This window comes from Bradysia coprophila, chromosome II (assembly GCF_014529535.1).
Source record: "Bradysia coprophila strain Holo2 chromosome II, BU_Bcop_v1, whole genome shotgun sequence".
Classification (NCBI taxonomy): Eukaryota; Metazoa; Arthropoda; class Insecta; order Diptera; family Sciaridae; genus Bradysia; species Bradysia coprophila.
The window spans coordinates 8,861,252-8,875,747 of record NC_050735.1 but is presented as its reverse complement, the minus strand read 5'-3'; the positions used below and the strand labels follow the sequence as shown (position 1 = coordinate 8,875,747).

The window sequence follows — 14,496 nt, the reverse complement described above, 5'->3', positions numbered from 1 at the left end:
TGCTAAATTCGGTGTATATACAAAACTAATGCTTCATTTCAGTAACGATTTGTACTATGCGTATACACCTTCACTCTATTTATGCTGTTGAGAACATCGAACCGCATAAAATGCGCGCTCTCGCACACCTTAAGCTCTGAACATACATGTTACGTCGTCGGTATTATATCGAAATTCAGAATGATGATGCGTGTCATAATAAACACTCAACATGTTTTGATGCTTTGTTTGGCGATGCGCTGTTTCCCCAGGTAGGAAAAAAATTTGAATCAGTTAATTATTGCGTACCCGAACTGTTCAGCGCACATCGGTCTTTTTTTAAGGACAGATGAGATTTATTTTGGATCAATTCGCGTCATGTTACGAAACTCATCAAAAGTTATTAAGGATACATCGTCTAGTATGTGTTTATAGAGTAAGGAATTTGTTCTATCATTATTCGTTGACTGGGACAGATTATCTGGTCCGACCATAGATTTGAAAATCTGCGGACAACTCAATAGCGCAGTGTGTTGTAAGTCGAGACTTCACATTGAATTGCCAATCGTGGGTTCGAAAGTCAAACAACGTCTCTCGATACTGCTTGTAAGTCTCGTCTGTAAATGTCATTCATCTGTGCGAAAACCTGGGACGGTGTTGTGGTGTCGTTTTTTAAAATGTCTGACTGACCGGAATTTCTGGGCGGCCCACACAGCTCTAGGATTTGACTTGAGATTTGGTCTAGAGAACATATTTCCTGATCTATCCATTACATATTTCACATGAATTATATCCCTAGATGTAGTTAGCTTCCTAGGGACCTAGTACCCTACGGACAATACATTCAGCTTAGTTTAAAAAATCAAGAAAAAATCACTCAAAGAGACTAGTTTGGCTGATTAAAAAATTTTGAGAAACATTTACGACGTCATTTTCTATCGCATTTCATTTGTGCCAACAAAAATTCAAACTTAAATTACCTTACTCAACAATTGCAGATGGTAGACCTATTTTCCTCGTTAAACCGACACTGACGGCTCTATAAAAGCACATCATACCGCACACACATTCTGTTTATTTATGCAAATTTGATATCGCCATACAAACAATCAGGTGGTATACATGTTGAGGTAGATGCCATAATTTGTTAATTGTTTCAATTTTATGTTTTTTTTTTTAGCTTTTTTATTTTAACTAAACAACAAAACCACAAGAAAAATATCGAGTGTTGTAAAAAAAAGAGCAAAGTGAGAAACAAATGAAACACTTTGTTCTGAATGGATAATCTTTTTATATAAAATGTTTGCTAAGGTCTTGAATGAAACTTAGTGCGCGAAATTCACTCGGACAGATTGGTCCACTTTGAAGCAATTTTAAGTTGAGAATAAGAAATTAGTTAATGTGAATATTGCATTCTAAGTGTTTCTAAATCAAATAACCGAAAAATTGTGTCTCATTGTACTTAAGCCAAGGATACTTCTGAACGAAAAGGATCACAGATCATCTGAAAGTTGACAACAATTTAAATTGTTCTGTTGAATTGAATGTTTCTGTGCTTTATTAAGATAAAACAATGAAATTGTTGGTGAGTTAAAGTTTCGTTATTTTTTAAATGATTTGTGGTTTTCGCAATATAAACCAAACTTTGTCCTCCTTAATTCAATAAAGAACTTTTTTTTATTGTATTAAAATGTGCGGCATGGGTTTGCATTAAACACGCAACATTATGCTGCTTTTAGTTGGAGAATAGAAGAGCAAAAGAGAATCGAACAGTATAGAACCCTCACATCGAATTTTCAGTGTTTTTGAGATGATGAAACGTAGACTGCATTCTGATAAAACTGTTATTGAGAATGATGTTACAAATGAAGTAACAGATTTTACAACAAACCGACAAACATGAGCGTTACTCTAAATATGGTACTGAAATTTAACAGTGTTTCTTAAAGCTGTGCCTTAAACAATATGAGTCATAGACTTAATTGTTAAATAGCGATACGTTTGACTTTTCTATAATTATTACCAAAGATTTATGCAACGCAGAGTTGATGATGAAATCCATCAAAATATTATTGGTCTTGAAACCGTTGTTTTAAAACCTTAAACCACACTGAAATAAGTTTCGGTCCGCGGTTTACATCAATGAAAGTTGATAAGTAGGTATGGCCAGTCCATACAAGTCGGAGCACATACGGATTTGCATGGCGCCACCTCAAACGAACTCATTTCTAGTGGAAATTTGCACTAGAAATGAGTTCGTTTAAGGTGGCGCCATGCAAATCCGTATGTGCTCCGGCTAGAACAAATTTGAACGTTTGGCCATACCTATCTATTTACTTTCATTGGTTTACATGTGTTGTTAGCATTCAACCCAGATGCAGAAAATTACAATGGTCGATGTGAAGTATTTTGTTAATTAAAGTGTCTTGCATTGCTATGGGACTCGCTGGTGATCTGTATATCTATTCTAGCATTTGCTCCAACTCTTGATTGAAAATAATTCGTCTGAGCTCTTGAGATTTTAGTTGAATGCCGGCAGTACAGTTTTTAACATTCAAAAGTATAGACATATTATACATTTCTTATTTTGCTTACTTCTCTCATTATGGAGAAATGAGAGAAGTTGGAGAAATAAAAAATGCATAATATGTCGATACTTTTGAATGTTAAAAACTGATTTTTTTTTGGAAATTCATAACGTGAGCTTGATTAAAGTTGTGTTGCGTGCATTACATAGACTATTTTCGAGAAAATATCTTTAAGTTTCTTAGTTTTCTCGAATTTTCTTCAAAATGCTTTTCGAGAAATTCGAGAAAATTTTCAAGAAATTTCGAGAAATCCAAGAAAGTTCAGGAAAATGTTTTTTTTTATAGATAGGTTCTGGTGCACACACATTTTAAGACATTATACATTTTGTGAATGCATTTTTCCACGTCTAGAGAAAGATTTTCCCCATATTTTCCTGAGAAAATACATGAAAAATCGAGAAAACATGGGAAAATTTAGTGAAAACTATGGTAGAATGTTAGCAAAGCCGTTATTTGCAAAAAGTCTATGAAAGCAACGAGGAAGCGGTCTCCAATTACTTTTCACAACGCAGGCGAGAAACTACTCATTTTCTCACTTCAACTTTGTTGTGAAAAACGTTGTGTTGACCGCGGGAAAAAAGTAAGAAATTCCATTTTCCCTGGAGACTTTTGCGGTCGTCTCTGCGTTATGGCCACAAACAACTCCCTCGAAATGAAATTTCCAAATTTTTTCTTTCTCTGTGAACAAATAAATCTCAAAGACGGAAATACCCTCGAGGAAAGCTTGAGTTTTTGAATTTATTACCTTTCGAAATCCAAGTATCCAAATAAAATCGAGTGGAAGCTGATTCTATCATTGAGTAACGAGTCAGGAAAAGTTAATAAAAATCTAGGGAGTTTCGAATTACTACAAAGGCGTGATTACATGAAAACCATTACGTTTTTCATTTGATTTCCCGCGTCACTGTCTGTAACTAACTCCACTTCTTTGGACGTTTTTAATTAGATTGTGACAGTCAATTTAATCGTGTTGCAAAATTGGTAAAACATATATTTTTTCACTTTATCTGTCATATCTACAAATTCGAGATCAAAGGATAGCTATGTATGCGAAAAAAATAGGCTTAATAAAATGAAATCGAATCTGGCACATCCCATGTATACCATTATATATGCTGTATATACCATTTCGTGGATTATTTTTAAGCGGTTATATCAACATAGACAGAAAGTACCCTTTTAAATGACAGCAACGATTTTTTGTGCCCATTTCGTATGTCTAGAGCATTTTCGATTAATTTCTGATGTACTTAACCCTTCCACATTTTTTTTTGTTGAAACGATGTGGCGAAGGAAAGTACGATATATTGAATTACATGTTTCGAATCCCACAGGTCCTTTGGTGAGTACAGTTATGAACAAATTTTATTTTATCTTTCAAAGTTTTTACTAATTGGCCGGGATAGCGATATTTTCTTTAATTATGAAACTCGCTGTCCTTTTTCATTTTCTCTTAGTTTCAGTACTTTAAGAAGAATGATTTGATTTAACTTGTTATTTTAGTTGGTTCATTTACCATTGAAATTTTAGGTATGGTGTCAGTTTTCAATTGCATTCCTTTAAGGAATTTCCTTAAAATTGATTTTCATACGAATCAGGAGCAGTTCTATTGATAAGAAAAAACACAAAATTGACACATACAACAATATTGAGGTACATAACAGAATATGCAAATCTGCTACTTCAGTTGTTCAAAATATCGCCTAATGTTTGATACTCAATGTTTTACTTTAATCCTTTAATTGCACTTTTTGTTGTACATCATACAGCAAAAAGTGTATAAGTGTATACATTGTATAAGACACCACATTACCCTTTCGACGTCGCGTCGTTTATTTTTTGTCGTTCTTATTGATAACACGGTGGGGCTGAACAACTTTTTTTCGGCAAGTCAATGTACATGAAATTTTATTCATGATTATGAAAGGACGTCACCTCACGATTACTTTAAGCCTAAATTTAAAATATTTTATCAGGAGAGTTTCCAGAAAAAATTGTTTTCTTCTAGAGCTGTACCTGTATCTGTACTTTGACGATCTCTGGCAGACGTCTATCTTCTTGTTCCAGCCTAAGTTCGTCATTTCGTCATAGGCTGATCTGTAACCATTCAAAATTTACCAAATTTGTCATACAGCCTGTAAATATTTTTCATATGCAGAATGAGCACCAGCTGAATATCACCAGCTGGATCTGCTAACACACACTTATTGTATGATAAACATTCAAAACACATTCTTAACAATGTGTTTACTTCATTCATACGTGTTATGTGCGCGTAGATGACGTTAACGCAGAAATGCACTGTGTGTAGGTTGTCTTTGAATTGTATACAATACAAAGTGTTTTTGTTTGTACACCAGCTGGTGATATTCAGCTGGTGCTCATTCTGTATATCAGAAACTTTTAGCAATTGTAGGTTCCTAAAAAAATACAACTGTGGTGATACCCAATATATGTCAATGTCGAATTTCTCGAAATATTTAAATGAAAATTTACAAAAGCTGAAATGCGGAGTAATTTTGAGTAATTTTCTAATTATATTAATTAAATATGCATTCCCTTCAGAAAATATCACGAAAATCATAGAATTAGACATTTTTAATTTTTTTAATAAAAATTTCGAGATATATTGGGTATCACCACAGTTGTATTTTTTTAGGAACCTATGACAAATTTGGTATATTTTGAATGGTTACAGATCAGCCTATGACGAAATAATGAACTTAGGCTGGAACGAGAAGATAGACGCCCGCCAGAGCTCATCAAAGTACAGATACAGGTACAGCTCTAGAAGAAAACAATTTTTTCTGGAAACTCTCCCGATAAAATATTTTAAATTTGGGCTTAAAGTATCTGAAAAGGAAATTACTTCGGTTAATTTCAGATTTTTGAATAACGCATTTTCAAGAATTCACGGTCAGGTAAGAAATCAGGACAGGACTGGCTATTTAACAGAGGTGAGGGTAATTATGAGAAGCTACAGGAAAAAATGATTTTTTTTTAAAGTGAAAGCGGCCAAAAACGTAATCGAACCTCGAGAGCCAATACGTGTCTGTCAATATTAAATAAATAAGATCGGATCACATTTAGGTAATCGGACTTCAGGCACAAACATGGATTATTTTCGGGAAAACGTTTTTCAATTTTCAATTTGTTCCAAAATTTCCCTACTTTCTCTTAAAAATTTTCCTATTTTCTCGAAAGTTGCCTTTGGAAAAATATTGGGAATTGTTGGGAATAATTCGAGGGGTAATCACTGATTTACTAGCTCAGTAAATCACGGTAAATCACGGTAAATCACAGTAAATCACAGTAAATCAAAAATGAAGTTTCTACTAAATTTGAATCTATTTACTTCAATTTGTATTAGTTCATGAAATTTATCCTATATGTTTACGACCACGATACTTCGAAATGTAATCCAGTGACAATTAAAAATTCTTCAAAAATTTTTCAAAATTTTTTGTGATTTACCGTGATTTACTTGATTTACTGATTTACTAGTGATTACCCCCTTGGAATAATTAAGAAAATGTTTTCCCAAACATAGGGTTCAGGTGAGTCACTGAACCTTATTGGGACCCAGTATACGAAGAACAACTCAATATCGTAGTGGTTAACTCGTTTGCTTTCCACTACACGATTGAAGTGCGAAGGTTCGAAGCTCAACCACAACAGAAAAAACCGATTGTCAGACGTGTATACCTGACACAGCTATTGAATCGGTTAAAAAAATCTGGTGTAGTTGTGTTTAGAATTGTCAGACAGCTTACTGGTTAAGGCAATGTTGGTAGCCGCCTGTATTCCACTCTTCCTAATTTCGTTTCTAGATGTACTAGATGTCACTAGGCTAAACGCACAATTTATCATCGAGTATTGGTAGAAACGATTCTGTATGAAAAGATCTCGAAAAATTAGCAAAGTGAGTAACAATAACGATCCACCTATGCTACCTTGCGGGGTAGGGTCTGTTATTGTACGAAGGTCCAGCATGTCCACTGGTTTGCAACCCTGACAAAAAGCGGACTAAGATTCTCCCACTTAACTTGCGTATGTTATACAAGCTCATAAACAAAGAATACAATTATTAACCAGTTCGCTGACTCGCAAACCTTTAAGCCTTTTTTGTAGGAATTTTTGAATTAATTTGCACTTTTGCTGTTGTTATCATTTTAAGAGATTTTCTCCCGCTTTGGTTAATAGGAAAGATTGATGTTGCGATTTTCGAGGCAGTGAACTTCTTTCGTTTGATTAATTATAAATTCCGTGTCGTTGTATTTTCACATAAATTCGCTAAAAATATAAATTTAATAACAAAAAATCTCGAGACGATGCGATGGAAAATATTTTTCTCATTTCGATTTTTGAGTATGAGAACTTAAGAATGATGATACACATTAAGTCTATGAACTTTTCCTATAAAGGCTTCTGACATCCAAATATTAATAATTCCTGCACCTACACTCAGCCATTTATTACACTGTAATGAAAAAGGATGCGTCGAGGAGGCAAGAACAAAGTGGATTTATTATCTTTTACGGAGAAAAGCGAAAAACTCCGAAATTCTTACATCGAATTCACATTTTGTACATAAATAGAAAGTACATATCTACACACAACAACCATGATATTCCTTACAAAATATTGATGTACTGAAATAGCAAGTACGCCGGGATTGATTTCCAACTATGGAGAGATGTTCCCATCTTGACACGGAATGAATTATGTCTAGCAAAGTCCATTAGTTTTAATGCCTTTACATTTGGGACTGTCAATCACAAAAGGTGTTGGTATTGTGTTATAGGTGAGATAGACACGGAATTATATTTTTTTTTCGGTTCAACTGTAGGTTTATGATTTGTGACTTTTTGTTTTGGATATCGTTGATGTATTTATTTTTGGAATTGACAGATTACAAACGAAGAATTACGGATAATAATAAGCTTTGTTGTTGAAATGAGAAAGTAGAAGAAAAAGTTCTTGGGTTCGTGGAGAACGACCTATCGTCAAAATTTAAGAATAGATTTTTAACTTTGTTTTCTCCATTCGTATCTAGGTTACAGTTATGGATGTAAGTGCGGAGACAGTCATTTTCAAAGTTGCTAAATATAGAAGTAATTCTCCGAATCTGTGTTAAAATTACGAAAATACGTTTTTGGTATACATCTTGATCGAAAATAAACATTGGTTTGCTTCTACACATGTTGTCTTGTTATACACCGGTAGGAACAATTAATTATTATTTGAGTGAGTCAGTATCGTCTATCCTTGGAACAATTGTTTCGAATTAATTATGTTGGTTCTAACACAACCTTTATGAAACATTTAAGCAGCAAAATTAAATTCAATAAGAACCTCAAAAGGGGAATAAGTGACGCAGTTGAGATCCATGTCAAATTGCAAAACATTTAACAGCGGCTTTGGTGAACAATGTTTCAAATGCCTGTATTCGCGAAAATATTTTTCAAATTCTCACAAAAAACTTTTTGGGAAAATTCACGAAAATTTTAGAAAATCATGAAAATTTGAGAAAATTCGTGAAAATATTTTCGCGAATATAGGCACTGCTTTAAGATGATCAAATGTATTGAAACGTGGGGTGGCAACACCAGTCTCCGGACTTGCACGATTAGTCCGAAGCCTATTGTTCTTTCTTTACTTGTACATTCGTTGTACCTATACGGAGACTGGTGGCGCCCAGTCAGATATTCAGTGCAATTCAAAGTGAGTTTGCACCGGTTCCGCAGCACAAAGGACTCGTTTAAGTCGTATGGAAGCCTACGAGCGAAAAAATTTGAAGAATCAGTACATTCGTACACTGTCTTTTCAGTATGAATCAGGTTCCCGATATCGCGATGTATACTGGTTCAAGAATGAAGCAGTGTTTAAATGTTTAAAAGTATTTGTAGTTATGCTTGCCTTCCAGTGTGCATCTCTCACTGAGGCAACATCGCTGCACTTGAAGTCTGATGGAAATATGTTTGATAGTTAGCAAAACGGCTTTTGGTTTTTCAATGTTTCATTTATTGTTCATGTGGAAAATTCAGTCTGTTAGGTTCCTGTTGCTAGGATCTCGTAGGTAAATTTAGGTAAATTAAAGGATTGGAGATTAATATATGTAAACATAACGTTAATCACGTTGATAAACATTTCGTTCTTCCAATTTGATCAAATATCAATTCTTGTCAAATATTAGCACTTTCTTTCAGCAATCACCTGACACGCAGCAGCATAAAAGAGTGTACGACCATATCCGTACAGAAATTCCGTACAGAAACCCAGTATGAAACAGTATTCTGTCATACCCGGCAATTTTGTGTACAGCAGGATACTTATTTATACTGTTTTTGTATGGAGAAAGGCCGAGAATAGGTGTATTTATACACTGCACATTTTCACGCATTTGTTCGTGTACTTTTTTTGTACTTTTTCGTCGATTTTTTTTCCACTCGGGACCTAAATAAATTTTTAATTTATAAATTAGATTGGGCTTACATCTAAAACATAATCACTTTTAACACAATACTTGCTCACTGTGCATTAATATTCAAAATTGCGACGTCACAATGATGATACATATTTTCACCTAGCCATTTCATCCGTCAATCTACACAAAAACGGTTGGCCCGGCTGAACGACGCACTAATAGATTCCTTACATGTTAGTTTCTTTTCGTGAGGGAAAAACTGCGTCACGAACTCCACTACCGCTACGTTCATGATGTTACTGCAAATATTTTGGAGTAGCACCAGTTGTTCGTAATCAAAATTTCACTCAATTCTAATAGTTTAACCTGTTAACATCTCCTTATGTTAGATATTAAATGGAATCAATGTTGTTGGCAATGTTCACACTCGAGATTCTCGAAGGTCATGTCGATGAATAGACTGTACAAACCATCTGATTTATTTCCATCGTTACATCTCCATGTAATTGAGATCATTTACATGCAATAAGCATACTATACGTGATGCTATTACATTCCTTCAATTAACCATTTTATTTTATTGTACGAACGCATAAATTTGCACTAAAAACGTTGCAAATAGAGTTAACATGTTAAAATGCTGTATTTGCCTAGGTCACTCCAAAAATTATATTTCCATAACATTCCGCACATAAGAGGAAGATAGAAGTATATTAGGTTTGACTGGTGGAAATGAAAAAGATGTTGGGAATGTGGAAAAAACATTTTAAAATTAAAAATTTATTCAACGAATTTTGTAAAAACAATTCAACATTTCCATAAAATTCAAAAACACAAAACAAATCTAATTACACTCATACAATGTGGTACACGTTTTGTGCTGGTCTCTTTATTTTATTGCTCTTTATTTTAGTTTTCAACATTAAAAGCTTTACACAGCACCAATTTAGCAGCCACTGTATTTAGATATGTCCAGACCATTCCACATTCATATCATATACGAAGTAACGTACACAACAGTCATACAATGAATTTCACAAGAATTCTTTGTTGTAAGAGGTGTTTTACAACAAATGGGAAATACCACCGGCTCTACTTTAATTGCTCGAAGCAGTCTCGTCACTATAAACACATCTATACAGCTTGAATGGACTCTTTATTCATTCAAATCAAAAACGATGTCATTTTTGCCTTTGAAATGGTTTCAGGTATTGTTGGTGATATTGTCATCGCCGCTGTGCTATATCGTTGGAGGCGAATCAACCAAAACCAAACGGGAATATTTTCCATCAGATGCTCTATATCAATCATCAACCCTACCATATGAGGATGATTATGATGTGTATGGGAGGACATTTAAAAAAAAGGCTGCAGCCAATGCTGCCATTATAAAACAGATCGAGGACAAGCAAGCAGATGGCAGCTATCATTATGAGTGAGTACTGTATCATAGCACTTCGTAGCATTAACACTGAAATATCAAGCGTCAAATTTATTGATAGGAGCTGCCGCTTAAGATTGGTTGTAATTTGTGTTTTAACCAATACGTTCCAGTGCCTATATTCGCGAAAATATTTTAACGAATTTTCTGAAAATTTCGCGATTTTCTCAAATTTTCGTGAATTTTTGCAAAAAGTTTTTTGTGAAAATTTGAAAAAATTTGTGAAAATATTTTCGCGAATATAGGCACTGATGAGTTACCATACAAATTTGACAAAAATTTCTATCAGCCCCAATCGGCAAACACCTCTACTAAAGATATGACTCATTTTGCATTTGCAATCAACTTAAAATACAGTCTTTGATGGCATTCTAAAATGCACGGTTACATGGTTTTTCGAGACATTAACCAATTGAATATCCTGCCGTCGGTTCGTTACATTCGCAAATTTGTTGATGTGCAAATTATTACTGATTAAAACTATTCAATGCATCATTTTACCATGTTCAAGTTACATTTCCCTCCATCGACACAGAATATCTGTTTCGCAGAAATGTGGAGGCACCGAGGATGGGTAATGGAAAAGATATTTCACCAAGATGCGTTGTATATGTTTTCAGAAGGAAAAGTGATGATAATAATATACCGAGTATCCTTATGTTGTATACACGGTTACAGTACGCTGCAATTCAATTAAAATTCTGTACCATGCACATAAAATGACACAAACGAACATATAATGCAGACGGTCTTACATTGATGACTGAAAAGCGAACACAGTTTTCGACTTTATGCAAGAAATCAAACATTCTGCAGCATGCAATTCCTGTCGTCTTGAATCAAATATTTACCGAACTCATCCAGTACAAAGAAAACGTTTCTTTTGAATGCATTTTTCCAAAGCACGTCATCACCCTAAAAATCACTCGCCCTCCGCTCAATTCAGGGCCTATTTTTGGAATTTTTTTTGGAAACTTTTTCCAAAATTTCCAAAAAATTCCCAAAAATTTCCAAAAACTGCGAACGTTCAAAAACCGAATTTTTCCATAATTTTGAACTGTTTTGGCAACTCCGGAGCTCAGCCTTATGTTTTAGCCGGCTCTCAATGACTTATGTTTGATTATTGACGCTCTCATCTTTCAAATTAATCATGCTCGTCTTCATTTGAAACCTGATAGTATCAAGAAATAATCGAGAGTCAGTTAAAACGCAAGGCTGATTCAGCAGTTGCCAAAACCGTTCGAAATGGTGGAAAAATTTGGTTTTTGGACGTTCGCAGTTTTTGGAAATTTCTGGCAATTTTTTGGAAATTTTGAAAAAAATAAATTCCAAAAAAATTTCCTAAAATAGGCCCTGCGCTCAATGCTCCAATAAAATATTTATTCTTAGATTTGAAACCGAAAATGGAATTCGACAAAAAGAGACCAGTATACAGAATGGGCTGGAGCGTGTCGTCCGTGGGTCCTATTCGTATGTAGGTGAGTAATGACTGACGGTAAAGCAATACACGAACGTTCGTAACAATATCAAAATAAAAATTGCAACTAGGTCCCGATGGTGTTACGTATACGGTGAATTACATCGCAGATAGGAATGGGTATCGCGCATACGGAGCCCATTTGCCCGTTCAGCCTGATGCCGTTGCCGACTTGGTGAATCAACAATTTGTCACAACAACAGCGTTATCTTCCCCCTCAGTCACTTCAACAATAATTCCGATAACGAACCGACCATTCAGACGTCGATATCATGCAACGCCACTGTTCCGCAAACATTTACTAGCGAATGCCACACCACAACCGATAACCTATTCCACCACTCCATATCCCATCATAAGCTCCACACCACTTATTCCGAATCCAACATCCATCGGAACTGTCTATGGTTCGCAAGGCATTCCATTTTCGACAACTCAATCGCCCATTCAAAATCCAACCATTTTCTCACCAATCGCTCAAGGATTCCAGTACAGTACACCAAATCCGTTACAGTCATTTGGCATATCGTCAACAACACCGGGCCCATACACTGCCACACCACCGCAGTACGTAAACGATGATACAGTTTATATAACGCCACCGCCAAGACGCCAAAACAATTTGTCATCGCAAGATTATCTGCACAGAGAATTATTGCCGCCGTTTGCTCTCGGTTTACCGTATGAAAATAATAACATTGGCATACCGAATGTGAGGCCATTATTTCCGAATGGACGTGATCCGTCATCATATAATTCATATCGGCCATCTGGATTTGATGCAAGATATCCGTTTTAGAAATTACACTCGATTTTTTTGGAGAAAAAAAAACATTGAAATGTAACTGTACTGAAATGTTAAACAGGAACGTGTGACGGACGTGTGTATGTGATGAAAAATAACAAGAGTTGATAAGAATATATTCCTGTCTTGTTTACTTTAAAAAAAATTTGTTTTTCATTCTAGCGATGCGAAAGTCTTTATTTTGCCCACTATGGAGCGTTTGTGAAAATGGCGTTGTTATTATTCTGAGAGGCGCTATTTTAGGTGAGAAAATAATCATTTCTCTCTTAAAATAATGGAGGGTTCAGCCATATTTGGTGAGAAAATGATTGTTTTCTCACCTAAAATGGCTGAATACCAAAACACGCTATCTGTTCTATTTTCTCCAAAGTGGACAAAAATGCGGATTTTCGCAACACGCAAACATGAAAAACATTGTGTTCACCTCGGGGAGAAACAGGAAATTCCACCATGAGCCAATTACAGCACTCGCTTCGCTCTGGTTTTCACTCTTGATTGACAAATAACTATTGATAAACAGTCTGAACAATTATCGGAAGGAACCCAACCCAACCACTGTAAGTACAAAAAAGTAGTTGCAAAGTGATTGAAAATTGGACAAAATTTGATTTTTAGAGATATCCTCTAGGCAATTTTCTGTTGGAACTGTTTTAGGATCAAGATTCTCATCCTAAGTTTTTTTTGGATCAGTTATTCGGAAAGTTGAAGATTTGACCACCCTAACTCTCAACTGTGTATTCTTCGTCTGATTAGCCAAATATGACCTTTTATTAAAGTTTAAAATTAAGATTAATTGACGTGACTCGTAGTGAGAATGTTCTCCAGAGACTCGTGAAGAGAGAAAAGACATTTTGCCCTCCTCATAGGGAAATGCTGTTTGAAAACTAGAGCTCAAATGTAATAGACTTTCGTATAATTCTATTACGCCTCTTGTACATTGCGTCACAAAACTACTGATGTCAGCGCTCTATTTTTTTGTGAACCAACTTCACTACTATGACATTGCAAGGATATTTTACCAGAGGGAAGTTATACATATATCACCAGAAAATAGAGTGTAAAGAATGAAGTACTGAATAAAAATTGTGGCGCCTTTATAGACCAGCCGAGGTTTCCTATGATTAGGCACAAGTTTAGCGAGACGACCTGCATCTACTCAAGAAACTTCAAAGTGGCTGCATAAAGTCAACTAGTATGTTTGCTATGAGATAACAGCGATAATAGCTACACATGAAGAAGTTAATAAATTGATTTATCTTGCATTTCCTGCTGCAGGATTCACAAAATATATTGCAACCACCAGTTATTTATAAGAATGAGCAAAACGAGCCCATGCGACAACTTTTTCGAGCCTTTGCTTCAAGAATACCAACCTATACCCATTAGAATCACTTTTTCAAATGCCTCCGTAGCAATAGCTGTTTGAGGGCGCTGGGTTCGATTGGTGCACTTGAAAATTAAATATTTTACCGGAACCTTGTTCAGCGCTTCGAGTTGATTTATAATATCAAAAACTTCGTTCGTCTGCACCGTGCCTCGAATCTGTGTTCTTGTAATATGAAAAACCTTTCGCATAAAGTGATATGGCTGTCTGCACAAGGTTAAGAGTGTGCTCGACAATTTTTTTAAGGAAAATGCGCAATTAATATTTTGCTACTCAGATGCATGTAATCAATTTATAAATTGTAAATGGTAAGTAAATTAAACCAAAACCTAACAGTATATTTGAAGAGTTTGACTACAGAGGATAATATTAACAGCAAATGATGATGTTAATTA

At 35.1% G+C, this 14,496-nt stretch overlaps 1 protein-coding gene across 1 annotated transcript; it reads left to right on the top strand.

Annotated features, from left to right (window-relative positions):
* Nucleotides 1–1,306: 1,306 nt before the first annotated feature.
* Nucleotides 1,307–12,835, top strand: LOC119071149. The gene is made up of 4 exons (XM_037175892.1): nt 1,307–1,564; nt 10,203–10,429; nt 11,825–11,913; nt 11,984–12,835. Exons 1-4 carry the CDS (start codon nt 1,553–1,555, stop codon nt 12,709–12,711), a joined length of 1,056 nt encoding a protein of 351 aa, XP_037031787.1. The 5' UTR covers nt 1,307–1,552; the 3' UTR covers nt 12,712–12,835.
* The last annotated feature ends 1,661 nt before the right edge of the window (nt 12,836–14,496 follow it).

Bases quoted from the DNA above. Each gene is read 5' to 3' on its own strand.
- LOC119071149 (XM_037175892.1), top strand. The intron at 10,430-11,824 runs GTGAGTACTGTA...ATTTATTCTTAG, and splicing joins GATGGCAGCTATCATTATGA to ATTTGAAACCGAAAATGGAA. The intron at 11,914-11,983 runs GTGAGTAATGAC...AATTGCAACTAG, and splicing joins TGGGTCCTATTCGTATGTAG to GTCCCGATGGTGTTACGTAT.